The following is a 27,524-nucleotide window of genomic DNA, read 5'->3' as shown; positions in this document are numbered from 1 at the left end:
TACAAAAGATCATTCAAGGCTACTATGAACATCTTTATGCACATAAATTAGAAAACCTAGAGTAGATGGATGAATTCCTGGAAATACACAACCCTCCTAGACTAAATCAGGAGGAATTAGAAAGCCTTAACAGACCAATAACAAGCAGGGAGATTGAAATGGTAATAAAATTACCAACAACAACAACAAAAGGTCCTGAACCAGATGGAGTCACAGCTCAATTCTATCAGATGTTCAAAGAATTGTTATGAATCCTACTGACACTATTCCACAAGATAAAGAGTGAATTCTCCCTAAATCATTCTATGAAGACAGCATCACCCTAACACCAAAACCGGGAAAGAAGAACATAACAATAACAAAAAACTACAGACCAATATCCCTGATGAACACAGATACAAAAATGCTTAACAAAATACTAACTAACTGAATCAAACAGCGTATCAAAAAGATAATCCACCGTGATCAAGTGGGTTTCATACTAGGGATGCCGGGATAGTTTAACATACACAAGTCAATAAATGTGATAAACCACATAAACACAATTAAAAGCAAAAATCACATGATCATCTCAATAAATGCAGAAAATGTACTTGACAAAATCCAGCATCCCTTTATGATTAAAACCTTCATCAAAATTGGCATACAAGAGGCATACCTCAATGTAATAAAAGCCTATCTATGACAAGCCCACAGTCAATATAATACTGAAAGAGGAAAAGAGGAAAGCATTCCCTCTGAGAATTGGAACAAGACAAGGATGCCCACTCTCACCCTTCTATTCAACATAATACTGGAAGTCCTAGCCAGAGCAATCAGACAAGAGAAATAAATAAAGGGCATACAAATTGGTAAAGAGGAAGTCAAACTGTTGCTGTTTGCTGATAATATGATCATATACCTAGAAAACCCTGAAGACTCTTCCAAAAAGCTCCTAGAATTGATAAATGAATTCAGCAAAGTTTCATTATACAAAATTAATGCACACAAATCAGTAGCTCTGCTATACACCAACAGCAACCAAGCTGAGAATCAAATCAAGAATTCAGCCCCTTTTAAAATAGCTGCAAAAATAAAATAAAATAAATTACTTAGAAATATACCTAACCAACGAGGTGAAAGACCTCTAGAAGGAAAACTGCAAAACACTGCTGAAAGAAATCATAGACAACACAAACAAGTGGAAACACATTCCATGCTTGTGGATGGGTAGACTCAATATTGAAACATTCATTTAAAATGGTCAGCATTACCTAGATACCAATACTTGGCAGGGCTGTGTGTTACCTGGAAATGAAGTATTATGTAAGAGCAGAACTCAACAATACTAAATAAATACCAAAATAAAAACAGAGATTTGAAAAAAAAATCTTCAAGCAGTTAACATTTGTAGTTGGCAAATTCTTGTCACCTGTATGCAATGCTTATAGGCTAAGAAGTCTACTTTTGCAATAGGTACTGACCTAACTATAGAGAAAGTGAAAGGATCTTTCATTGACAAGTAAAGAAACAGAGCATAAGAATTAAGACAAATTCTAATCCAGCTGAAATGAGTTAGAATTCTGAAGTTTAAATTTGGAGGTATGACTAATTTGCTTGCTGTGTGGAAGAAGAAATAAAGTCATGTAATATAGAGAAATTAACCTAGATTTGGGATCAGAAGATTGTGGTTCTATTTACCACTTAACCACTTTGTACTTCAGAAGCACTTTTCCAAAATACTCAATTTATTTATTTTAAAAACAAATGGCTGTATGAGACTGTTTCTATAATTAAATGACATAACAAAGGAGTATTTCCTAAATGTTGCTTTCCTTTTCATGTTGAAGCATGAAACTCCTTAAAATGATCTTCGAGGAGCCTCATTACGTCCCCAATCTTATTCTCCTGTACAATCTCCCTAGTTTACAATGGTCCAGTTATTCTAATCAATCTGTTCCTTGAAATTCTTAGTTTGTTTTAATTTCAGAGGTTTTGCACATGCTTTTTCTGAATCAGTACTTTGTTTAATTTAAAAACACAAAACTTATATGGAGTGCAAGCACCAGGTTTCTAATTTTTCAGGGTATTATTTTACTATCCAGGTCTTGAAGGCTAAAATCTTCCTTTGACTTGTAGTGGATTTTGTTTTTCTACTATACTCATTCATGAATGATGCAGATTTCTAGGGTCTTTGATTTATGTGGACATTTTGGTCCTAGCCTTGGGTAGGCTCAAGTCTTTCATTTCTGCCCCATTATGGGCTTTAAAATCTTATGCCTTAGGTTATTGAGACCAAAACCCCAACAGCCAAGGTAAGGTACAGGCCAGCTTCCTAGATCAGTACTCCTGTTTTAATTTATTTTTTCTTTCCGAATCTTATTAGCCTTACTGTTCTGAGAGATAGATATGCATGTAAGATAAATTTTCCTATTATATTTTTCTGGCTTTGTACTGATCATCTCAAGGGAGTTTTCAGATTCTCATAGTCTAATATCTCACTAGAACAGAAAGCCATATATCAACTTTTAGAATTGCACATAAAATATCTTAAAAATAAATCAAATGTCTTCCTTACTCATAGAACATGAAAAAATAGAAGGACATTGGAAATCAGAAAAGCCAATGTCCTCATTTTGTAGTGAGGATAAAAGGAAATATATGCGGATGGCATAACTGAAGACGATGCAACTTAAGAGTGACACTACTACAACAAGGGCTTTTCTCAAGGCCTGCTTCCCTCACCTCCATACCTCAACACTGAGTACTAGAGGTAATTACATTTCAATGATTTAACTGATATGAGCAACTTTCTGATTAGTATCAAGGCACCTCACAGAACAGGGATCACTGGGGTTAAGGGATTTCAAAAATGTTATTTCTGTTCTCCAAAGCGATTGATTCCTGGTTTGGTAAAAGAATACCCCATCATGTGAATCTTGAAGCTTGTTCTCCTGTCTTTTTTTACCTGGCATACAGGAGCTGTGATGTTTCTTTTTATCTTGGGAAAGCACTTTTTCTAAAAACACAAAAACAAAACTTTTTTCCTTTCAGTAAATATGCTTTGTATAAGGACATAGCTACAGAAAACTTTCAGCTGCCATTTCCTCTTTGACTTTTTGAATTTAGTAATATTTCTTTCCTGAGTATTCAACAGATTCTTATCCTTATTGTTATTCTAGATTATTGTGACATTTTGTACTTGACAAGGTATTTCTTGGGCATGCTTTACTTTAGGATAAAAATAACATTTGTATTGTCCATGTATGTTATTATTTGTCCTCTGCTGTGGCAATCCGACAAGCAGAAATTTGTTTTGATACTTCAGGAAACCCTTATGTCATCAAAATTACATTAATAAACAGTCATATGATAAACAGATATGTTATGAATAATTTGGCAAAGGAGGTTTTCAAAATAGCATTTCTTATAGATATTTTATACATTAGTTATTGTTCTTTATTTTTCCTTTGAGGAAAATCTGAGATAATTTCCCTAAAGAATATCTTTTGGAATTAAAGCCATACGTTTTATAGTACCTATTTAAACATTTCAACATGGTTTAATGTTTTTTCTCTCATTTCTTCAGCAAATTTCACTTAAACTATAGACTCAGTCACCTGTATCTTAAAATAAAAAAATCATTCTAAAATACTATATTCTTAATTCTTGCTCCCTTCAAATGATTTGTTTCCTTATTTCTCTATTTTATCGTCACAATTTTAAAAGCTAGGTCTGATTTAACATTTTCAACTTCAAGTCTGTCATTATTCCATTACAGTTTGACTTTCATTCTCACTACTTGTAACAGGCTGAATTGCTTCCATGCAAAATTTGTATGTTGAAGTCCTAATCCCAAGTACCTCAGAATGTGAGTGTATTTTAAGATAAAGTTTTTAAAGACCTTATTAGGGTGAACTCTAATGCAATATGACTGGTATCTTTATATGAAGAGAAGGTTAGGACACAGACACACAGACAGGGAAGACCCTATGAAGACACAGCAAGAAGATGGCCATCTACAAGTCGAAGAGAGAGGCCTTAGAAGAAATTAACCCTGCAGTCACCTTGATCTTGGATTTCTAGTCCCCAGAATTGTGAGAAAATAAATTTAGGTTTTTTAAGCCACCTAGTCTGTGGTATTTTGTTGTGGTAGCCCTAGAAAAGTAATATACCACCCTATAAATAATGTTTTTGATATGATTATCAGTTACTTCCTAATAGATATAATGACAGAATCAAAACACAGGGACTTTCAAGTAAGACAGAAGTGAGTTAAAGTCCTAATTTTAGTCAATTAACTAGTGCTAAAACTTTGGGTGAATTATTTAATCTTTCTTTGCCTCCGCCTTCAGACTTTAAAAAAGGAAATAATTAATATTCATTTTTAAGGATTAAAGAGGATGGTTATATGGAAATGCCTTGTGTAATATCAAGCAGATAATAATGAAACTCATGACACTATAGTTCTTTCCTGTTGTCCAGACCAGCATGCTTCCTAAATTCAGACCACTGATATATTTAATGACATAAATAATGGATGATTTGTCTAATATTGTTTTATCTAACTTACACAAACTGTTCCTTTCTAATTCTTATTCTCCTAGTCAGCCCCCAGCCCCTTAAGAACTGATGACCTCCCTTCACACCTGAATAAGAACATAGAAATAACTAGATCGGTACACACTAATTTGTCCAAGAACAATACATGCATCTATACTCTATCCTGTGTCTCCATTCAGGCATAAAGGAAGGTTCCTCCCAACTCATGGCAAAGGCTCCTCTCTCCATTGGGCTTTAGATTTCACATCTCCAGTACCTTGCTGTGGCAGTCTTTTCCTTTTTCTCCTATGTCTCTTTCTCTGAATGTTTTCATTTTCAACAACATATAATCATTCTCTAATACATATCCTCTCTCTTAAAAAGAAAATCTCAAATCCTCCTTTCTTGTTCATATCTCCTTTCCTGCTTCCCACTTAAAAATGCTCCTTTTTTTGTGAAAACTTTTCAAAAGATTTGTTTAGAATCTGCTCCAGTCTGGTTCCTGAAGCTTCCATTCTACTGAAACTTTTCTGTTGCCAAGGGCATGATCATTCTTGTATTTTCAGACCCAATAGGTACTTTTCTCTCCTCATTTTATTGATCTCTTAAGAGTACCTGATTTATTTGTCCACATTTTTTTTTCTTTTTTTTTTTGCTACTTGGCTTTTGTGGCTTAATGTCCTTGTTTTCCTTCTTCCTCACTGATCAATGACCCTCTGTCTTCTTTGCTTTTGCTGACTCATCTGTATCGGCTCATCCTTTTAATGATGGGGTATGCCAGACTGCTTCCTTTTCTTCTGTGTTTATACTCAATTCCTGTGACCTCATTCACTCCATTAATTTTAAATAATGCTAAATAATTAAGTTTTAAAACTTAAACAATTAAATAACACAAAGTGATTAATGCTAAATAGATAAGGCTAAAGCTACCAAATACATATATCTAACCTGATTCTCTCTTTTGAGCTTGATACTCCAAGATTCAACTGACTGCTTGGCAGCCTCTTTTGGGCATCTATTTGCCCTATCCTAAAAAGACCCAAAGATGTTCAAAGAAAACTTTAGTTCATTTTCTTTGCTAAATTTATTACTTACCCATCCTTTCTACTTCAGTAAACATCTCCACTCTTCTCTCTAATGCTTCTAATTATTGGAGTAATCTTTGACTACTCTTTTTTCTTTATTTTTAAAATTACTAACTACGTCTATATTATCACATAGTCCATTAACAAGCCCTGTTGGTTTTACCTCTGAAATACACAGGGTTCAGTTTTCTTTTTCCCAATAGCTCCATTGTCACCTCTGTGGTTGAAATCACTATCATTTCTCATTTAGACCAATGCAATAGAGTAATCCATGTCACTTTTGAAGTTTTCACTCTAACAGTCTATTTGTCACAATAGCCAAGACAACTTTTAAAAATGTCAATCTAAAAATTATTTCAGCACCTGGATTAAAATAATTTAAACTCTTTCCTCTGTACTGTACTTAGGGCTCTGTTGATCTCTGCTGATCCCTTCAATCTTATATTGCACGAAGTTCCTCTTGTTCACCATATTTAGCTTTTCTAGTCTCCTTTCCAAAATTGAAGCAGGACAAGCTCTTTTTTGCCATGGGACCTTTAAATGTGTGCCTTCTGCTTCCTAAAAATCTTGTCCCAGAGGGATTTCTATGGCTACCTCTTTTCTGTGGTCTCAGTGTCAAATTGTAGGTCATTTCCTCAGAGAAGCCAGCTATAAGTAGCCTATCTCAACTGGAACTTTCTCCCAGTAATTCTTTATAAAATATATAGATATTATATCACATCATAGTGCTTAACTGAATTTTGTGCTTATTTCTTTCTTTTCTGGTTTGCTTATGTTTCTCCTCACTAGAATGCAAATATTTTAATAGCAAGTTCCTTGTCTATCTAGTAACTGTGTGCTAAGAACATTGTTACATATATATTTTTACAATATCATACTAAAAATCAAAGCTGTAACTTTAGATGGCTACAAATATTAGCACCATTTTATGGCTGAGAAAAAGAAGGCTTAGGGAAGACTAAGCAGCTTGCCAGAGATTATGTAGCTAGATGTAGCAGCTTTGGGATTCAAAATGAGGCATGTCTGATGCTAAAATCTATGATCTTAATCACATGATTTACTGCCTCTTAGTCTCCTGATTTCTGGCCTTTTGATTTACTTTAGAGCTCTGTTCATCCCTTGGATCTGATATTTGGTGCTATTTCAGTGGGTCTGACATTTGGCTCTCTAAATAATTATGATAAAGATCTATCCTACAGTCATGCTGCTTCTGTCTGCCTAAATATCCTCCTGCTATGTTAAGTATATTCCACATTGCCCCCAGGATCTCCTAATCTTCAGGGCAAGAGGTTGACACACTTCCATCTGCTTTGCAGAAAACTGTGTGCCTTTGGGCACATCATCTTCTCTGGGTCCCAATTTCCTTATTTGTAAAATAAACAATTTGAATTATGATCTTGAAATTCTCCTTAAGATTTCAGCAATAATGACAAGTCATGTTTCTTTATCCCCCTTCCTTTAAGCTTTTTAAGTTATCAATATTTTAATTTAAGCAATTTAACTTTCCTAGTACTAGAATATATTAATCCTACAAAGAGCAGCTACATTGTTGTAGGAACATTCTTTAGGTTGTTCGTTATAGTACACGATGTCTTCATCACTTGATAGAAAGCAATTCAACTTTCTTAGATTAATATTTCACTCCACAACAAAATGCTATTGATAACCAGTAGATGCCTGCCTACCTCAGAGTTATCAATTATACAACAACTTAGTCTAATAAGTATGTAATGAATGTCTCCTATGTGCTAGGTTCTGTGCTAGGTGCTAAAAATGATCGATACATAGATGCTGTCTGCCACGAACCCATGATTTAGTGGGAGAGATGGGCAAACCATGAATCAATCTAACAAGCGCAGAGTGGTATAAGAGCTAAATCTAACAATAACATCAAAAAGAAAAACAGCTGTCAGAATATAGACAAGTATGACTATAATGGTATAAATGTTCTTTGTTCTAGGGCATTAATTCTGCTTGAGAGAACAAATCAGGGAGCAGTTTTTAAAGCTGGTCACAATCCAACAGTGTAAAAAGAAACCCAGAAACAGACAGGTCCCCCTCTGCCATCCCATCTGATTGCTAGAATAGACTTTAAGACATTTTTCTGGTTTCCAAGCTTACCTACCCCCATAACCCTGAAATTTCTGCCTTTCTGAGCAAGCTTCAGCCTTGCAATCACCAGCAGGGAAGCAATCTGCTGTTCATTCCTGAAGCCCCCGGGACCTTTCTTACTGCCACCCTTCTGGTTGGACTGTTTCTGGGCTGCCAAGTTGGCAAGGCGTCTGGTTTGAAGGCATGTGGGTTAGGACAGTCTTCTTAGCAGGATGGCCCAGGGGAGGCTTGGGGAGTAGAGTAGAAGGGAAGCCTCACTGGAAAATACAGCCAAAATGTCACTCCAGAAGATGTAATTAATCTGTAGCTAAGGAGGGAGGCAGGCTGGCCATCCCTGGAGTGTATTGTTTCAGGTTTACACCTAACCTAGATTCCTACACATTTAAGAGACACGCTATGGGAGAATCAGTGAGGTGATGCCAATACTGGAGAGCATTTAGAGTACAGTGAGTAAAGAACAAAAGCATTGAATATTTTTTTAAGCCCCTTATACTTTAGCTCTTTACAGGAGCTACTCTTTGTTAATGTGTTATAGTTTATAAAGTATGAACTCAGGTTCTTATGAGGAAAGTAGTATTATTACTGCCTTTTTCTAAGTGAGGAAAATTAGGCTTGGAGATCAGCAACTTTCCTAAGATCACACAAAAGAAGCATGAAGCAGACCCAGGACATAATCACAGAACTTCTGACTCCAGGTCTCATGATCCTTCCACTACAGGATTCCTCTTCACAGTTAGAATTTAGTATCTAGACTGTGAGCTCCTAGTGGTGGATGTCATGTCCTGCCTTTTATACCTCGGTCTCAATTCCTAAGCTAGTGCCTGTCCAGTCAGGTTGACTCCTATGAGCCCCAGCCACATCAGAGTATTTAAGAATCAGTTAAAACTGCTGACCCAAGCTTCTGAGCATGCTAAATGGCACATCTCCCTACCCTTAAATTTTGGCCCAGTGTTTGTTCCTCTTCAGATTTTTTTTTTTTTTTTTTTTTTTTTTTTGGAGATGGAGTCTTGCTCTGTCGCCCAGGCTGGGGTGCAGTGGCACGATCTCGGCTCACTGCAAGCTCCGCTTCCAGGTGCACGCCATTCTCCTGCCTCAGCCTCCCGAGTAGCTGGGACTACAGGTGCCCGCCACCACGTCTGGCTAATTTTTTGTATTTTTAGTACAGACGGAGTTTCACTGTGTTAGTCAGGATGGTCTTGATCTCCTGACCTCGTGATCCGCCCGCCTCGGCCTCCAAAAGTGCTGGGATTACAGGCGTGAGCCACCACGCCCGGCCTGTTCCTCCAGATTCTTCTTAATCCACATTTCCCTGTCTGCCTGCCCCATCTGAGCATGCTAAATTTTTTATCAACTTGTTTTGCTTAGAATGCCTCCTGCAGCAGTAACTGCACTGCTTGACTAGTGTTCAAAATAATCACTTATCCTGATAGTTCCTGCTCCCTTGTTGGAGGAAGAATATACTTTCTTTGTCTATATCCACTATACACTTTCCTTCTATTAAGCCTCCATCTAAACCTTTTATGAAGCAGTATTTAGTACCGGTTACTTAACCTCTCAGAATTTCAGTCTATTCTTCTGTTAAGTATTGACTGAATGAGTCAATTCATGTGATGCGCTTGGAATTTGGTGTGTAGTAAGCACACAATAAACCTTAGTTTTGTTTTTAGTATTTTCGTAATGTTGTAACTATTGACTGTTGTCTGAAGTTTCTTTCAACCACATACTTCTATACCTTTTTGTTTTGTTCTCTATGTATTGACTGTTTTTACACGCAAATGTCACACTAAAAAATCTACTCATTCTTCATAGAACCACCAGTCATAAAATTGTATTCCAAACAATAGTATCAAACAGCTGTTCATTGACTATCTTATGCTAGGCATAGTGATAGGTGCTGCAGATTTAGGGGTTAAAGAGGACTACTCCTGTTGTCCGTATTCTTTGGTGCTCTTTTTCGCACTTCCAAATATCCTGTCCTATTGAGCCACTATTACTGCAGAGTTACGTTTTGCTTTACATTACTTAGTTGTTGACATATCTGCCCTGGAGGAAACTAGGTGGAGAATAATAGTATTTAGTAATCACTTCATCTCCATGGTCTAATATAACACATGACACATAAAGGGTACGTAATGTTAGTTGAATTAACAGATGAAGGAATGCATATGTGCAGAGGTGTGTTTGTTTTTTTTTTCTGTATAAGCCATTCTTAAACGGGAATGTGCAAAGAAGGAAATATTTCTAAAGCCCCTTTTTTGCTGTTCTGACATTTATTGAAGGTGCACCATCTAGCACCAACCCTTTACTTTCCTCCTCAGAAAGCTATGCACATAAAAGCTTCCAATCTACTGCTAAAACACGGGCAATGTGTAGCTTAAGACAAAATAGGTCACACAAAAGTGAGACTTGGATTTGCAAGAGTTAATTCCATGCAGAGAATTACCAAAAAGAGAATTTGAAGACCTGCAGAAATAAGGAGGAGCCATTGAATACATGGTTCTCGCCATAAGCAGGCCATGCTAAGCTGAGAGGGCATTTCAGAAGCTGGAGCTGGACAGAGAGAAATACAGAGTGTGTCAGGAAAAATGCAGAACCTGGAGCTCAACTGCCTAGTAGATAGAGCTCTTTATTCAATCAATCTATGAGACAGATAATTCTGGAAAATATGAGTCACCAGTAATTACTTTAATAAAAATAGATAAAAGGAAACAAACATAATTTTAAGCAACCTTAAGAGTATAGGCAAATGATAACACATCCCTCTCTACCCTTTTGTATGTTTGTTTGCTTATTTATCTGTACAGTTTTGGAAATAGCCTCTATTTTTGATATTACTGCAAAAATGTACATATCCATTGCAAAAAAGTTTTAAAATTTGTAAAACACAAAATAAATAAAATTTATGCATAATTCTACCAACCAGAGGTCCATTACCAACATTTTTATACCCTTCTCACCTCTATTAATAGATATATTTGCATTTGAATATACATGCATATGCTTTTGAAATAGAATATTATTAAAGATCCTATTCTATAACCTTCCTTATTTAATAATAAATAATAAATATTTTAAAACCCAACAGTTATAAATACACATCATTTTAATGGTTACTGAATTTTCCATTGCATGCAAGAGTTCACTAAATGTATTTATAGAGTGCTTTGAGAAACGACATCAGAGAATATATTTCAACTACATTTCTTAAGTCGATTTGCTAGTTAACACACTGCAGTTGGACATTGTTATACTTTATTAATTCAACTAAACTTTGTGTGCTGGGAATTACCCTGAGCACAGAAAACTACAGATACAAAGATGTGATAGATAAAATGAGAATTGAAATTATAATTCAAGATCTTGCTAGGTAACTGGACAATTATAACTCATAATAATACAATTCTATTACAATGTCTTAAGCTCGACATAAAAGGTCAGCCCCCAAATTCTTGGAGACCCAAAAGACTGGAGTAAGGACCTTGGGGAAGTGGAGAAAGCTGCACTGACAAGGTGATGCTTGAACTATCTCTTGACTTATAAGTATAGGTGGAATCCCCATTTGCATGTACATTAACATGCCCGTTTAGGAAGAATGCAGAAGCTGAAGTGTCCAGTGAGTGGCCCACACATGCTAAATAAGTATTTATTGAATGAATGTAGAATGAATAGATAAAACGATAAAACGGAATCTTCTAAAACATTAATACTACCCTATAACATTTATATCAATTTATTGGGACCTCTAAACCCCAGTAAAGCACTGTATTCCTTTGCCATGCCTACTCTGAAATCATGTAAAACCTATAAACTTTTGAGAATAACACTATTTTTGAAGAATAGGCATTCAAATTGTTGGAGAATGATAATTATTGTATCATCTTATTATTCAGTATCACCTAAGTATTATTTAAAATACTCCCAACACCCTGACAAAGGTAGTATTTTGTGATATCCATTATATAGAGCAGAGGCTCCGTGATTGGGTGGTTAACTGACTCATTTCTGAGTCGAGGTCTCTCTGACTCTTTAATTCATTACGACACTGTGCTTCCTACTCTTTATAGAGAGCATTTTAGATTCATACCTTCTTTGATTTCTATAACTTCTGAGTTGGTCAGGATCTCTTTAGAGATTCCCATTTTAGCGATGAAGAAAAGAAGTCTCAAAAAAGCTACATTATTTATCTGAACTCCCAGAAATACTAATTAACAGATTCTAAATGTAAAAAAAGTTTTCTTCCATTGGCCCACACTGCCATTAACCACTCCTGACACAATGTTCTATATGGAAAAATTTCTGAAATGCTAGTTGTCAGACTAGAGCCCTCCAGTTTATCTCCAAGGTCCAAATGACCACCTTCACCAAAGTCCTTCCACACTAGCAGGTCTATGTGCTATAAAGTCAATAAAGAGGCCAGGCATGGTGGCTCATGCCTGTAATCCCAGCACTTTGGAAGGCCGAGATGGGTGATCACCTGAGGTCAGGAGTTTGAGACCAGCCTGGCCAAATGGTAAAACCCTGCCTCTACTAAAAAAAAATGCCCAAATTAGCTGGGCATGGTGGTGGGTGCCTGTAATCCCAGTTGCTCGGGAGGCTGGGGAAGAAGAATCACTTGAACCCGGGAGGTGGAGGTTGCAGTGAGCTGAGATTGCACCACTGCACTCCAGCCTGGGTAACAGAGAAAGACCCCATCTCAAAAAACATAACAAACTAACAAACAAAGAAAACCCATAAAAAACAAAGTCAGTAAAGAGCCAAAGAAATCCCTTCTGAAATTTTATCCTGGACACTCATCTTTCTCTGAAATAATAACATATCTTTATCTTCTTCAGAAGTGTATCCACACCTGGCTCTTTCCATGCTCTTCACTATGCCAAAATATTTATAATATAATCTATGGTGGGAAACAGTATAATGTGATTTAAATTGCTCAAAAAATCTGGGTTCAAAACGTGGTATCATCTTTTAGTATCCATTTAAAGAAAAGCGAATTATTTTTTCTCTTTGTCTTCAGTTTTCTCATCTATAAAAATGGACTGCAATACCTTACATAATTGTAGTGAGACAATTTCACTATTATATTAATATGAAATATATATATTATATGTACAGTATATACTATATTATATAGTATATATAATATACTATATAATATCTATTATAGTAATATATAATATAAAATATATTAATATATTAAATTATATTAACATGTATACAAATGGACTGCAATACTTTATATAATTATAGTGATACAATTTTAGTGAATTGTAAGAATTAACTGAAATAATATTGATAATAACTTAAGCTTTTGAGGTTTTTGTTCACTGCTATAACCTATTGCCTAGTATAGTGTCAGGAGCTCAATAAGTATTTTCTAAATGAATTAATGAGTGAATAAATTCATTAAATTAATAAATATGAATGAATGATTGAATACAATATTTAAAGGGCTTAAATATTTACTGGACACATATCATATTTCTTGACATTTTGCTAGGTCCTAGCAATAAAACTATGAACAAACCAGATGTGATCCATGTAGAACTAATGGTGAACACTGTTAAGAAAACAGGCAAGTAAGCAGAGTACAGCATGATGAGGATGCACAGGGTAGACAAGAGTACATACGAGGATAAATTTAAGTGTATGAGGAAGACATTTCTTCCTGAGGCAGGTCACATCTATAGAAGTAACATGAAAAATTTCCGTCACAAGACCTGGAACTTAGTATGTTCCTAAATAGTTCTTCATACTTTCTACACCTTCTCCCACCATCCAAGTTGAAGAGCATTTATTAGGCTGATTTAATGACCCAAATGCCCTAGTCTTTAGTTTTTCCCAAATCTGTTATTTGTGTAGAAACAGAATAAACAACTCTTCAACCAATTCTTTCTTTTGGAGTCTTCAACCTCCTCAAACTTTTCAACCCCATCTCCATGCCTGAAAGTTTTTTGTTTGTTTTTACAAACCTGAGAACAGCTTAGAGTCCCTTGTCAAACCTTAAACTGAATAGAGAAAAATAATTTTAACTATAAATTGAACTTCTCTATTTGTAACTTACCTATTAATCATAACTAAAAGCATGATTAAGCTGTAACTAAAAATCCCAGTAAAGACCTGCAACTGTACTAATGTATTACTGTCATTTCTTCAAAAAGAGATTATCCAGTTGTAAAGTCCAGAAAGGAAATTAGAGATTTAGAGCAATTCATTCTTTTTACAGATAGTACTACTGTATAAGAAACAAATGTTCATGACCTTAAAGCCATGAACAAATGACTGAATTAAAAAGAAACCACATGAAAAGGAATAACTTCTGAATAGCAAAAAAGTACCATTAAAACATTAAAAGATAATAACTAAAAAATATTTATAATGTTTATGACAAAAAGAACTAATTTTTAAAAATTGTGAACAACCTATACAATGCAATAATAGAACCAAAATCTAATATAAAATAGCAAAGGAAGTAAATAGAAATTTCACAAAAATGAAATATAATTAATTTTGTTATTTTGTTTCTTTCTCCCCTTTTTGTATTTTCTGAATATTTTTTAGGTGGTAGGATAGGTTTTAGATAATTTTTCCCAATTGGATCCTTTATGTTTTATTTTTATTTTTATTTTTTGATTTCCAGCTTTCATTTTAAGTTCAGGGTACATGTGCAGGATGTGCATGTTTGTTATGTATGTAAATGTGTGCCATGGTGATTTGCTTCACAGATCAACCCATCAACCAGGTATTAAGCCCAGCACCCATTAGCTATTCATCCTGATGTTCTCCCTCCACCCCACCCCACTCAATAGAGAAACATAGGGCTTACACCACATTTTAAATCAAATGGACCCAACAGATATATACAGAACATTCTAACAGCAACAGAAAATGTACATTATTGTCAAACATACATGGATAATCATATAGTTAGACACAAAACAAGTCTTAACAAATTTAAGAAGATTGAAATAATCAAGTATCTTTTCTGACCAAAATGGTATGCAACTAGAAATCGACAATAGAAAGAATTTCAAAAAATTCACAAATACATGGAAACTTAAAAATATGTTTCTGAACAACAAATGGGTCAATGAAAACATTAAAAAGGAAATTTAAAACCTTTAGAGAGGAGAAAATGGAAACACAAACTACTAAAACTTATGGGATGCAGCAAAAGCAGTTTTAAGAAGGATATTTATAACCATAAATGCCTATATTAACAAAAAAAATTCCAAATACATAATCCAATGCTGTACTTCAAAAAACTGAAATAAAGGTCAAACTATGCCTAAAGTTAACAGAAGGAAGGAAATAACAAAGATCAGAGAAGAAGTAAATGAAAATAGCACAAAAGATAAATGAAGCTAAGAGTTGGTTTTTAACAAGGTAAACAAAATTGACATACCTTTATCCAGAATAAGAAAAAAAAAGAAGATGCAAATCAATAAAATCAGAAATGAAAGAGGAGACATTACAACAGATACCACAGAAATACAAAAATCATAAGAGACTACTAAGAACAACGAATTGGGTAGACTAGAAGAAAACAGATAAATTCCAAGAAACACACAATGTCCAAAACTGAATCATGAAAAAATAGAAAATCTTAATAGACCAGTAATGAGTACAGAGAGTGAATTAGTAATAAAAATTCTTCCATCAAAGAAAAGCTTAGGACTTGATGGCTTCAGAGATAAGTTCTACCAACATTTAAAGAACTAATACAAATCCATCACAAACTCTTCCAAAACATTAAGTGGCGAGAATACTTTCAAACTCATTTCAGAAGGCCAGCTTTACCTTGATACCAAAGCCAAACTAGGAGAGTATGACAAAACAAAATTACAGGCCAATATTCCTAATGAACATAGATGCAAAAATCTTCAAAGAATACTAAAACACTGAATTTGACAGTGAGTTCAACAGAAAGCTGGTTCACTATCATCAAGAGGGATTATCCCAAAGATGCAAGGATAGTTAATACACAAATTTCACAGTTATATTTGTGAAAAATCACATGATCATATGATCATTTTAATAGATGTATTAGTAGAAAAAAGTTTTCAACAAATTTAATATCGTTTTGTGATAATACTCTCAAAAAATTAGGTATAGATGGAACGTACCTCAATACAATAAAGTTTGCATATATGACAAACCCAGTGCTAACATCATACTTCATGGCAAAAAGTGGAACTTCTTTTGTCTCATATCAGGAAGTAGACAAGGATACCCACTCTCACCACGACTAATCAACAAATACTGTAAGTCCTAGCCAGAGCAATTAGCTAAGACAAAGAAATGAAATGTATCCAGATTAGAAAGGAAGAAATTAAATGGCCCCGGTTTGCAGACATGATTGTACATACTGAAAACCCTAAGAAATCTGCCAAAATTCTATTAAAAATTAAAAAATGACTTCAGTAAGGTAACAGGATACAAAAACAAGATACAGAAATCAGTAGCATTTCCATACACTAACAATGAACTATCCAAAAAAAGTGAAGAAAGCAATCAATTTACAATAGCATCGCAAAATATATAGATCAAAACATCACATTGTACTTACTAAATATATACCATTAATTGTTAATTAAAAATAAAAATTTTAAAAATCCTAAGGAATAAATTTAAACAAGGAAGTAAAATACCTATACAATGAAAACTATAAAACATTGATGAAAGGAATTTAAGGAGATACAAATAAATGGAAATATATCTCTTGTTCAAAAATTGGAAGAATTGGCTGGGCACAGTGGCTCAGGACTGTAATCCCAGCAATCTGAAGTCTGAGACGAGTGGATCACTTGAGGTCAGGAGTTCGAGACCAGCCTGGCTAACATGGTGAAAACCCATCTCTACTAAAAATACAAACATTAGCCAGATATGGTGGTGTGTGCCTGTAATCCCAGCAACTCAGGAGGCTGAGGCACTAGAATCGCTTGAACCTGGGAGGTGGAGGTGGGAGTGAGCCGAGATCATGCCACTGCACTCCAGTCTGGGTGACAGAGCGAGACTCTGTCTCAAAAATAAATAAATAAATAAAAATAATAAAACACAAAATTTGGAAGAAAGAATATTATTAAAATGTTCATACTACCTAAAGCAATCTGCAGTTTCAATGCAATCCCTACCAAAATTCTAATGATGTTTTTCACAGAAATGAAATAAACAATTCTAAAATATTTATGCAACCACAAATGATCCTGAATAGCCAAAGCAATCTTGAGTAATAAAAACAAAGCAGGAGAATCATAGTATCTGACTGCAAAATATACTACAAAGCTGTAGTAATTATCACAGGATAGTACTGGCATAAAAACAGACATATTGACAAATGGAAAAGAATAGACATCCCAGAAATAAAGTCAAGCATTTATGATTGATTTTCAACAAAGATGCCACAAATACACAATGGATAGGCTCATCAATATATTGTGTTGAGACCACTGGATAGTCACATTCAGAATAATGAAATTAGACACTTATCTCACACCATATATAAAAATCAGATCAAAATTGGTTAAAGACTTAAGTGTAAGACCTGAAAATGTGAAACTGCTAGAAGAAAATGGGGGGAACGCTCCATGACATTGGTCTGGGCAATATTCTTGGAAATGATCCTCAAAGCACAGGCAACGAAAACAAAAATAGGCAAACAGGATTACATTAAACAAAAAAGCTTCCTTCAGCCAAGAAAACAGTTAACAGATGAAGAGATAAAAATAAAAAGATAATTGATGTGTCCAAAATAAGGGACATAGAAAGAATGTGCTGTGAGTTAATAGATTAGAGCAGTGGTGTGTTGGCCATTATTTTAACAACTAGGTCTTTTGGAATAAGAGCCCTGATGTGTACCATTTGCCAGTTTCATGGTGTAAATACTCTCATCATGGCTGATTTCAGGCTACCAACTTGAGGTCACTTAATGCCAAGTTGGGAAATGGTATATTCATAATTACATTTTGGAGTGATAGTTATAGACAGAAATGACCTGGGCATAGTTTATGGAGGAGGTCAAAACTGAAACTAATCTTGAAGATTGTGTACAAACTAGATAGGTCAAGAAAAGTAGGCTAGAGATTTGAGGAATGGTCTAAGCAGAGCCCAGAAATAGGAATAAATGTGGAATGTTTAAGAAAATACACTCAGTACATAGTTTGCCAGTAAATATATTTTTGCATAATTGAATGGCAGTCAATAGACCTGTCTGATTGGAAAAATGAGTCTTCATAGGTAGAAACTTGAGAGGATGGCTCAGATGCCACACAATGATCTGTGGTAACCCACAGTTCTCTAGCTTTCTGTATAATGATAATTGAATCATCAGAATCTTCATCAGCTTTGTTACAAAGGCTCAGAAATTACCTTGATCTTTGCTTATTATTTTTGAGTTATTTTAATAATTATGCAAATGTCTAATAATAAAATAGAATTAATAGAGAATTCTAAGGGGGCAGAAAATTCTAATTTTCAAAGGTTGCAGAGTGGCTTTTCACAGCTGTATATCTACATAATGACATTCTCTCTACTAAACAACCATGCCTACAGACATTGAATTTAATGATAGTACTTTCTTTAAATATAGGTGGGCTACAGAAAAAACAACTTCTTTCTCTTGTCTGGTGTGTGTGTGTGTGTGGTGAGTGTGTAGGGAATTTTGTGGTTTGGCAGGGATCCCCAAACTTTTTCTGCAAACGGCTAGCTATTAAATATTTTCCACATTGCAAACAATGTGGTCTTGGTCACAGCTAATCAACTCTGACATTGTAGCCCAAAAGCATCCATTGACAATATGTAAATGAATGTCATGGCTGTGTTCCAATAAAACGTTATTTATAAAAACAAGTGGGAAACATCAAGGCATCTAGACAAATTGACACTTTTAAAAATTTTATGTTTAATTGACAAATAATAATTACATGTATGTATGGGGCATAATGTGATGCTGATATATGTATATATTGTGGAATGATTAAATCAAGCTAAAATAACAGTCACCTCATATTTATCATTTTATTGTGGTAAGAACATTTAAAATCTACTCTCAGCAATTTTGAAAGATACAATATATTATTATTTACTGTAATCATCATGCTGTGCAAAAGACCAGTAGAATTTACTTCTCATGTCTAACTAAAACTTTGTACCCTTCAACTAACATTTTCATTGACCCTATTCATCCCCTTCCACTCCTGCACATCACCTTGTGATACTACGATTCTATTTCCTAATCCTACGAGTTCAAAGTTTTTTAGATTCTGCATCTAAAGAAATTATGTGGTTACTTGTCTTTCTGTGCATGGCTTATTTCACTTAATGTAATGTCCTCCAGGCTTGTCTATATTATGATAGATGACAGAATTTCTTTTGAAATGGTAAATAGTATTTCATTGTTTACATATACCATATTTTCTTTACCCATTTGCCCAATTATGGACACTTAGTTTGATTGTATATCTTGCCTATTGTGAATTATGTTACAACAAACATGGAAGTACAAATAACTCTTTGACATACTGATTTTACTTCCTTTTGATATATAGTCAGAAGTGGAATGAGTGGATCATATGATGATTCTATCTTTAGTTTATTGAGGAAGGTCCATACTATTTTCCGTGGACTAATTTACATTCCCACACAAAAATGTGCATGTGTTCCGTGTTCTCCACACCCTCTCCAACATTTGTCTTTCATCTTTTTGATAAGAGGTATTTGAACAAGTCAGAGGTGATATCCCATTGTGGTTTCAGTTTATATTTCACAGGTTATTAGTGAAATTGGGCATTTTTCATATGCTTATAAGTCATTTATGTTTGGAAATATAAGTGTTATCATTTTATTGTGGTTCGCTTTATTGTGCTTCACAGATACTGCATTTTTTTTTCACAAATTGAAAGTTTCTGGCAAACCTGTGTTTAGTAAGTGTATCACTCCCACTTTTCCAGCATGTGTTCACTTTATGTCCATCACATTTTGGTAATTCTTGCAATATTACAAAGTTTTAAATTATTATTGTATGTGTTATGCTGATCTGTGACCAGAAATCTTTGATGTGACCATGGTAATTGTTTTGGGACACCATAAACTGTGCCAATGTTAAAAAGGTGACTTTAATTAATAAATGCATGTGTTCTAACTGCCCCACTGACCAACCACTCCTCTGAATCTCTCCCTCTCCTTGGGCCTCCCAATTCCCCAAGACACAAAAATATTGAGATTGGGCCAATTAATAACCCTAAAATGGCTTCTAAGTGTTCAAATGAAAGAAAGAGTTGCATGTCTCTCACTTTAAATAAAAAACTAGGGATGATTGAGCTTAGTGAGGAAGACATGTTGCAAGCTCACCTAGGCTGAAAGCTAGGCCTCTTGTGCAAAAGTTAGTGAAGCTGCAATTGCAAAAGAAAAGTTCTTGAAGGAAATGCAAAGTGCTACTCCAGTAAACACACACAATAAGGAAGAAAAACAGTCTTACTGCTGATATGAAGAAAATTTTAGTGGTCTGGATAGAAAATCAAACCAGCAACAACATTTCCTTAAACAAAAGCCTAATTGAGAGCAAGGCGCTGACTCTCTTAATCCTATGGAGGCTCAAAGAGGTGAGGAAGCTGCAGAAACAATGTTTGAGGCAGCAAAGCTTGGTTTACAAGATTTAAGGAAAGAGCAGTCTTCATAACATAAAAGTGCAAAGTGAAGCAACAGGTGCCATGGAAAGCTGCAGCAAGTTATCCAGAAAATTTAGGTATTAGATGAAGGTGGCTATACTAAACAACAGATTTTCAGCGTAGACAAAACAGCCTTCTATTAGAAGAAGATGCCATCTAGAACTTTCACAGTTACTAAGGAGAAATTAACGCTCAAAGGATCATAAAGGATTAAGCTTCAAAGGATAGTGTGATACTCTTGCTAGGGGCTAATGCAACTGGTAACTTTAAGTAGAAGCCAGTGCTCATTTACTGATCTGAAACTCCCAGGGCCGTTATGAAATACTCTAAATCTACTCTGCCTTTGTTGTTTAAATGAAACAACAAAGCCTGAGTGATAGCACGTCTGTTTACAGCATGGTTTACTGAATACTTTAAGAACACTGTTGAGACCTACTCCCTGGAAAAACAATTCCATTCAAAATATTACTGCTCATTTATAATGCACCTGGTCACCCAAAAGCTCTGACAGAGATATACCAGGAGATGAATGCTGTTTTCATGCCTGCTAACACAATATCTATGTTGCAGCCCATGGATCAGAGAGTAATCTGGACTTTCAAATCTTATTTAAGAAGTACATTTTGTAAGGCTATATATTCCATAGATAGTGATTCCTCTGATGGATCTGGGCATAATAAATTGAAAACCTTTTGGAAAGGAGTCATCATTCTAGATGCCATTAAGAATATTTCTGATTCATGGAAGGAGAACAAAATATTAACATTAACAGGAGTTTGGAAGAAGTTGATTCCAATCCTAATAGATGACTTTGAGGAGATCAGGGTATCAGTGGTGGAGATAACTGCAGATATCATGGAAAGAGCAAGAGAACTAGAACTACCAGTGCAGCCTAAAGGTATGACTGAATTGCTGCAATCTCATGATAAAACTTGAACACATGAAGATTTGATTTTTATGGTTAAACAAAGAAAGTAGTTTCTTGAGATGGAATCTACTCCTGATGAAGATCCTGTGAATGTTTTGATAGTGTAACAAAGTATTTAGTATATTAGATAGACTTAGTTGATAAAGCAGCAGCAGGCTTTCAGAAGGTTGAGTCCAATTTTGTAAGAAGTTTTACTGTGGGTAAAATACTATCAAACAGCATAGTATGCTACAGAGAAATCTTTTGTGAAAGGAAGTATCAATTGATGCAACAAATTTCATTTTTGCCTTATTTTTTAAAATTGCTGCAGCCACCCCAGCTTTCAGCAGCCATCACCCTCATCATTCAGCAGCCATCAAAATCAAGGCAAGACCTTCCCCCAGCAAAAGTTTGACTTGATGAAGCCTCAGCTGATTGTTAGCATTTTCTAGCAGTAAAGTATTTTTAAATTAAGGTATATAAATTGCTTTTTAGGCATAATGAGATTGTACACTTGTCTACGGTAAAGTGTAAACATAATTTTAATTTTTAATATTTTTTTCTTTTTCAACTTTTATTTTAAAATCGGGGGGCATGTGTAGGTTAGCTACAAAGGTATATTGCGTGATGCTGAGGTTTGGATATGATTGAACCCATCATCCAGGTTATGAGCATAGTACACATTAGGTAGTTTTTCAGCTGTTATGCCCCTCCTTCTGTCTTCACTCTAGTAGTTCCCAATATCTATTGCTCCCATCCTTATGTCCATATGTAGCCAATGTTTACCTCCCACTTATAAGAGAAAACATGCAGTGCTTGGTTTTCTGTTCCTGTGTTAATTTACTTCAGATTATGGCCTCCAGCTACATCCATGATGCTGCGAAGGACATCATTTTGTTCTTTCTTATAGTATTCCATGGTGTAAATGTACCACATTTTCTTTGTCCAATACACCATTGATGAGCACCTGGGTTGATTCCATAAACATAACTTTTACATGCACTGGGAAACCCAAAACTTTGTGTCTCTCTTTATTGAGATATTCACTTTATTGTAGTGGCCTGGAACTAAGCCCACAGTATTTTGATGTGTGCCTGTATACATATATTGTGAATGGCTAATTCAAACTAATTAACATTGCATTACTTCATGTACTTACTTTTTACTTTTTGTGTGCTAAGAACAGTTAAAATTTACTTTCTTAGCAATTTTCAAGAATACAATATATTGTCATTAACTTTAGTCATCACGCTGTACAACAGATCTCTTAATTTACTTTTTTTCTTTTTTTTTTTTTTTTTGAGATGGACTCTCGCTCTGTTGCCCAGGCTGGGGTGCAGGGGCACAATCTCAGCTCACTGCAACCTTGGCCTCCCAGGTTCAAGCGATTCTGCTACCTCAGCCTCCTGAGTAGCTGTGATCACAAGCGCACACCACCATGCCTGGTGAAATTTTTGTATTTTTAGTAGAAATGGGGTTTTACTGTGTTGCCTAGTGTGGCCTCGAACTCCTGAGCTCAGGCAATCCACCCATCCCAGCCTCCCAAAGTGCTAGGAGTACAGGCATGAGCCACTGCGCCCAGCCTACTTCTTATACTTAACTGAAATTTTGTATCATTTGTCCAACTTCCCTCCAACCCACACCAGCTCCAGCCCCCGGTAACCATCCTCTACTCTCTAATTCTAGGAGTTTAAATTTTCTTTTGACTCCACAAATAAGTGAGACCATGCAGTTTCTGTCTTTGTGTGCCTGACTCATTTTATTTCACATACTGAACTCCAGGTTCATCCGTGTTGTTGCAAATGAGAGAGTTTTCCTTTTTTATGGCAGAATAGTGTTCCATTGTGTATATATACCACATTTTCTTAATCTATCCGTCATTATCAATATTTGGGTTGGTTTTGTATCTTGCCTTATATGAATAATGTTGCAATGAACTTGGAAGTTCAGATATATTTCCCTTTGGATATATGCCCAGGAGTGGAACTGCTGAATCATATGATAGTTTTATTTTTAATTTTTTAAGAAACTGCTATGTTTTCCCAAATGACTATATTAATTTACATTCCCATGAACAGTGCACAACAATTCCTTCCTTTTTTTTTTTTTTTTCTTTTCTTTTCTTTTCTTTGAGACAGAGTCTCACCCTGTCACTCAGGCTGGAGTGCAATGGCATGATCTTGGCTCACTGCAAACTCTACCTCCTAGGTTCAAGCAATTCTCGTGCCTCAGCCTCCCGAGTAGGTGGGATTACATGCATCTGCCACTACGCATGGCTAAGTTTTGTATTTTTAGTAGAGACGGGGTATCACCATGTTGGCCAGGCTGGTCTCAAACTCCTGACCTCATGATCTGCCTGCCTTGGCCTCCCAAAGTCCCTTTTTTTTTCTTTTTAACATAGTCTCTAATACTTCTTGTCTTTGTCTTTTTATTAATAGCTGTTCCAAAAGGTGTGAGGTAATATTAATATTATCTCATTGTGGTTTTGATTTGTGTTTCCTGATGATTAGTGATGTTGAGCATCTTTTCATGTACCTGTTGGACATTTGCATATCTTCTTTTGAGAAATGTCTATTTATATCCTTTGCCCAATTTTTTAAATTAGTTTTTCTATTTTCTAACTATTGAATTGAGTTTTTAATGTAGTTTGAATATTAACCCCTTATCAGAGGTATGGTTTGCAAATATATTCTCCTATTCTGCAGGTTGTCTGTCTGTCATGTTAATTGTTTTCTTAGTTGCTTGGAGATTTTTAGTTTGAAGTAATCCTATTTCTCTATTTTTGTGTTTGTTTCCTTTGCTTTGGGGCTCCTCTCCAAAAAAATCGTTGCCCAGACCAAAGTCTTGGAACTTTTACCATATGCTTTCTTCTAGCAGTTTTACAATTTCTAATCCCTATATTTAAGTCTTCAATTCATTTTGAATTGGTTTTGGATATGGTGTTAGATATGGGTCCAATTTCATTCTGCTGAGTGTGGATATCCAATTGTCCCCAAACGACTAATTGCAGACACTGTCCTTTCCCCATTGTTTTTGGCATCTTTGTCAAAAGTTAATTAAATGTAAATTATTGGATTGACTTATGGGCTCTCAATTCTGTTTCAATGAACAATAAATCTGCTTCTATGCCATTACCATGCCATTATAATTACTATAGTTTTGTAGTATATTTTGAAATCAGGAAATGTGATGCTTTGTTCTTTTTGCTCAAAATTATTTTGGCTATTCAGGCTCTTTTGTAGTTCCATATGAATTTGAAGACTGTTTTTCTATTTTTATGAAGAATGTCTTGGTATTTTGATAGGATTACATTGAATATGTAGATTTCTTTGGGTAGTATAGTAATTTTAACAACATTAATTTTTCTAATCTATGAATACAGGACATCTTTTTTTATTTTTGTGGTCTACAGTTACTTTTATCAATATTTTATAGTTTTCAGTGTACACGTCTTTCAGTTTCTTGGATAAACTTACTTGTAAGTATTTTATTTTTTGTTGCTGTCATACATGGGGTTGTTTTCTTAGTTTCTTTTTCAGATAGTTCATTGTTAGTGTACAGAAACACTACTAATTTTTTGTATGTTGCATTTGTATCTTGCAAGTTTACTTAACTTATCAGTTTTAACAGTTTTCCAGTGAATTATCAGGCTTTTCTGTGTATAAGGTCAGATCATCAGTAAACAGAAACAATATCCTCTTTGTTTCATATTTTGATACTTTTTCTTTTTTTTTTTTTTTGCCTAATTGCTAATTGGGTAGACCTTTTAATACTATATTGAATGGAGGTTGCAAGAGTGGTCATACTTAAATCTTTAGAGTTCACTGGGTAGTTCTAGATATTAAAAATGGCAAAAATTTACACTAAAAAGTGATACAAAAATGACTCTTTAAAAAGTGTTCAGTGTATCTTTTCTGATAACATTTTATTCCAACACTATGCTTTTCTCTCTTATGTATGGGTTTAGGTGGTTGTGATGTTGGTATTCACACCGACACTTTGGTGTTTATACATGTTCTTATACACTGATTTCTGAATAAAACTTAACACAGACCGTTACTTAATTCTCGTTATATGAGAGTTGCCGTGAAACCAATGACAATCTGCCTAATGACTTTCCTGGATAATGGTCACTTTCTTATTTGATTTTATGTCCATGTTCCTGTGGACATGAGTGAAGAGAAGATGTTGGTAAATTAAGTAAAATCTTTAATTCTCAGTTTCAGTTTCCTTATCTTTAAAACACGAAAAATAACTCCTCTTATTTTTACCCAAAAGGATGATAGTATTATGTTAATGGCAGGTATAAATATGTGCCCTTTATTCATTAACTGTGGTGAGAAAATTACCGTAGAGGGGACAAAGAACACTCCACAGCATTTGTTAGTCATGATTTGATGCTTTATTTTCTCCTTTCTTCTTGAAAATTTCAAGAGTAGACAGCTGACCTTCCTCTGAATACTTTCTTTTCTGCTATCACCTACAATTAAGTCTAAAAGCTAATATGTCTAAGACATTACACATGTAATGGAAGAGGGCTAATAAGGGGAATAAAAGCTCCAAGAGAATTAAATCACATTAAATAGGATAGTTGGGTCATAGTGCTCTCTGTCTGGAGAATTAATCATATACTGTTCAGGCCAGTGGAAGAGATCAGTTTGTACTTCCTTATATGAAAGTGTGTTAGGTTCAAAAAGAGAAGAAATAACCATACAATTTCCAGAAGGAAAGATATATTGATGACAGATGTAGTAGGTTAGTGCCAGGCCCACATGGCCTTAAATTCCTGTAGCAGTTCTGTGTGTCCATCCTCCTGCTTTTTCATTCTTTGCTCTTAACCACTTTCTCCTGAAGCCTTTAGAAGGCTGCCTTTGGGTACTGGGGCCACAAAGCCTATCTGGACTCAAGCTCCTGGGAGTTTTACATCCCCTACCTCAGGGCAACCTGTAGCCAATGGCTATTTAGCATGGAAGTACAAAGACTCATCTGTTTTTTCTTAAGGTAGGACAAACTAGTGTGTACTTTACCTTCTACCAAGATCTAGTGGAGTCTGGGATTTCAACTGACATTGTACCCTTATTTTACTTTTCTTTCTTTTGTATCCTGCCTAATCCACCTTCTTACTAATTTATCTTTATAAACACTTTCTTTATTATACATTTGCATGCAAATTCTTAGCCTAAGGTCTGTTTTGGGGACAACCTGATCATAGACAATAGACTACCATAACTTCTTAGCTTTTATTTAATAAATTAAATCACATTTGATAGGCACCCTCTATTCAAATCCAATGAACACATAATTTATAAAGAAATATTAACCAACCTGTCAACAAATGCATGGTGAAGAAGGAAGATGGGATCGTTGGCAGATCCCTGTACCTGGGACATTGTTCCATTCATATAGATGTGCAAGGCATTGTGCATGCTGCTTTGAGAGGCATCTGCTATCCCAGTAAGTGGACTAGCAAATCCTGTTCATTAAAAAAAAATGAAAAAAATATGTTTACTTTAATGACTGAAAACAGAAGTGATTATCCCATTTGATTTATAACTATAACTTGATGACAGTTTCAAAATATAAATCAAAAATAAAATTCATTCCATATTGAGACTCATTACATTTTGGATACCCAGTGTGTATTCAATAAATATTTGTGGAATTTAATGGCCAAAATTTGGGTACAATGGACAGCTTAACCAAGTAAAAGAGGCTGAGCCAATGTGTGTTCCCTCCTATTCCTTCTGCCTATAATTTCTGTTTCAATATGGACAAGTCATAGGAACACTTTATAATAACCAGCAGTCACTTTCACTTCAGTCTCTGACAACACCTATAGCAGATCTTTTCAGCCTGTTATGTGTCCCCTTGCTTTCAAGTTCTGGAGAATACTTTAAGTTTGGTTTCTGGTTCCAGAGAAAGCGTAAAATTTGTGACTCTTCACATTTCAATTCCTCTTTCACAGGAACATCTTTCATATCAGTTCATAATGTGTCTGATTTTACAAAACATTCATTTCAAAAATAATCAGAACTCCAATAAATATTTCTGTTTATTGCATCAGCAACAGTAATAATGGGTAAAATTTTAATAAGAGCTATTATTTTCTAAATGTTGAGTATGCTAAATGTTTATTGTGACATATGTTCTTCAATCTTTACAGTAACTCTGTTGGTTAGAAATTATTATCCCTATTCAAAGAAAACTGAGGTTCAGAGAAGTTCTGAGTTTACCAAG

The 27,524-nt window shown here is 34.9% G+C and overlaps 1 protein-coding gene across 1 annotated transcript in view; it reads right to left on the bottom strand.

Moving 5' to 3' along the window:
• The window catches only part of TYR (tyrosinase), a 106,786-nt gene that overhangs the window by 43,212 nt on the left and 36,050 nt on the right, over nucleotides 1–27,524 (bottom strand). Inside the window, exon 3 of the mRNA XM_054439386.2 lies at nucleotides 26,613–26,760. Coding sequence (XP_054295361.1) covers nucleotides 26,613–26,760 — 148 coding nt within the window. The remainder of the gene's footprint in view (nucleotides 1–26,612; nucleotides 26,761–27,524) is intronic.

This window comes from Pongo pygmaeus, chromosome 9 (assembly GCF_028885625.2).
Source record: "Pongo pygmaeus isolate AG05252 chromosome 9, NHGRI_mPonPyg2-v2.0_pri, whole genome shotgun sequence".
Lineage (NCBI taxonomy): Eukaryota > Metazoa > Chordata > Mammalia > Primates > Hominidae > Pongo > Pongo pygmaeus.
This window is presented reverse-complemented; position numbering and strand designations above follow the sequence as displayed.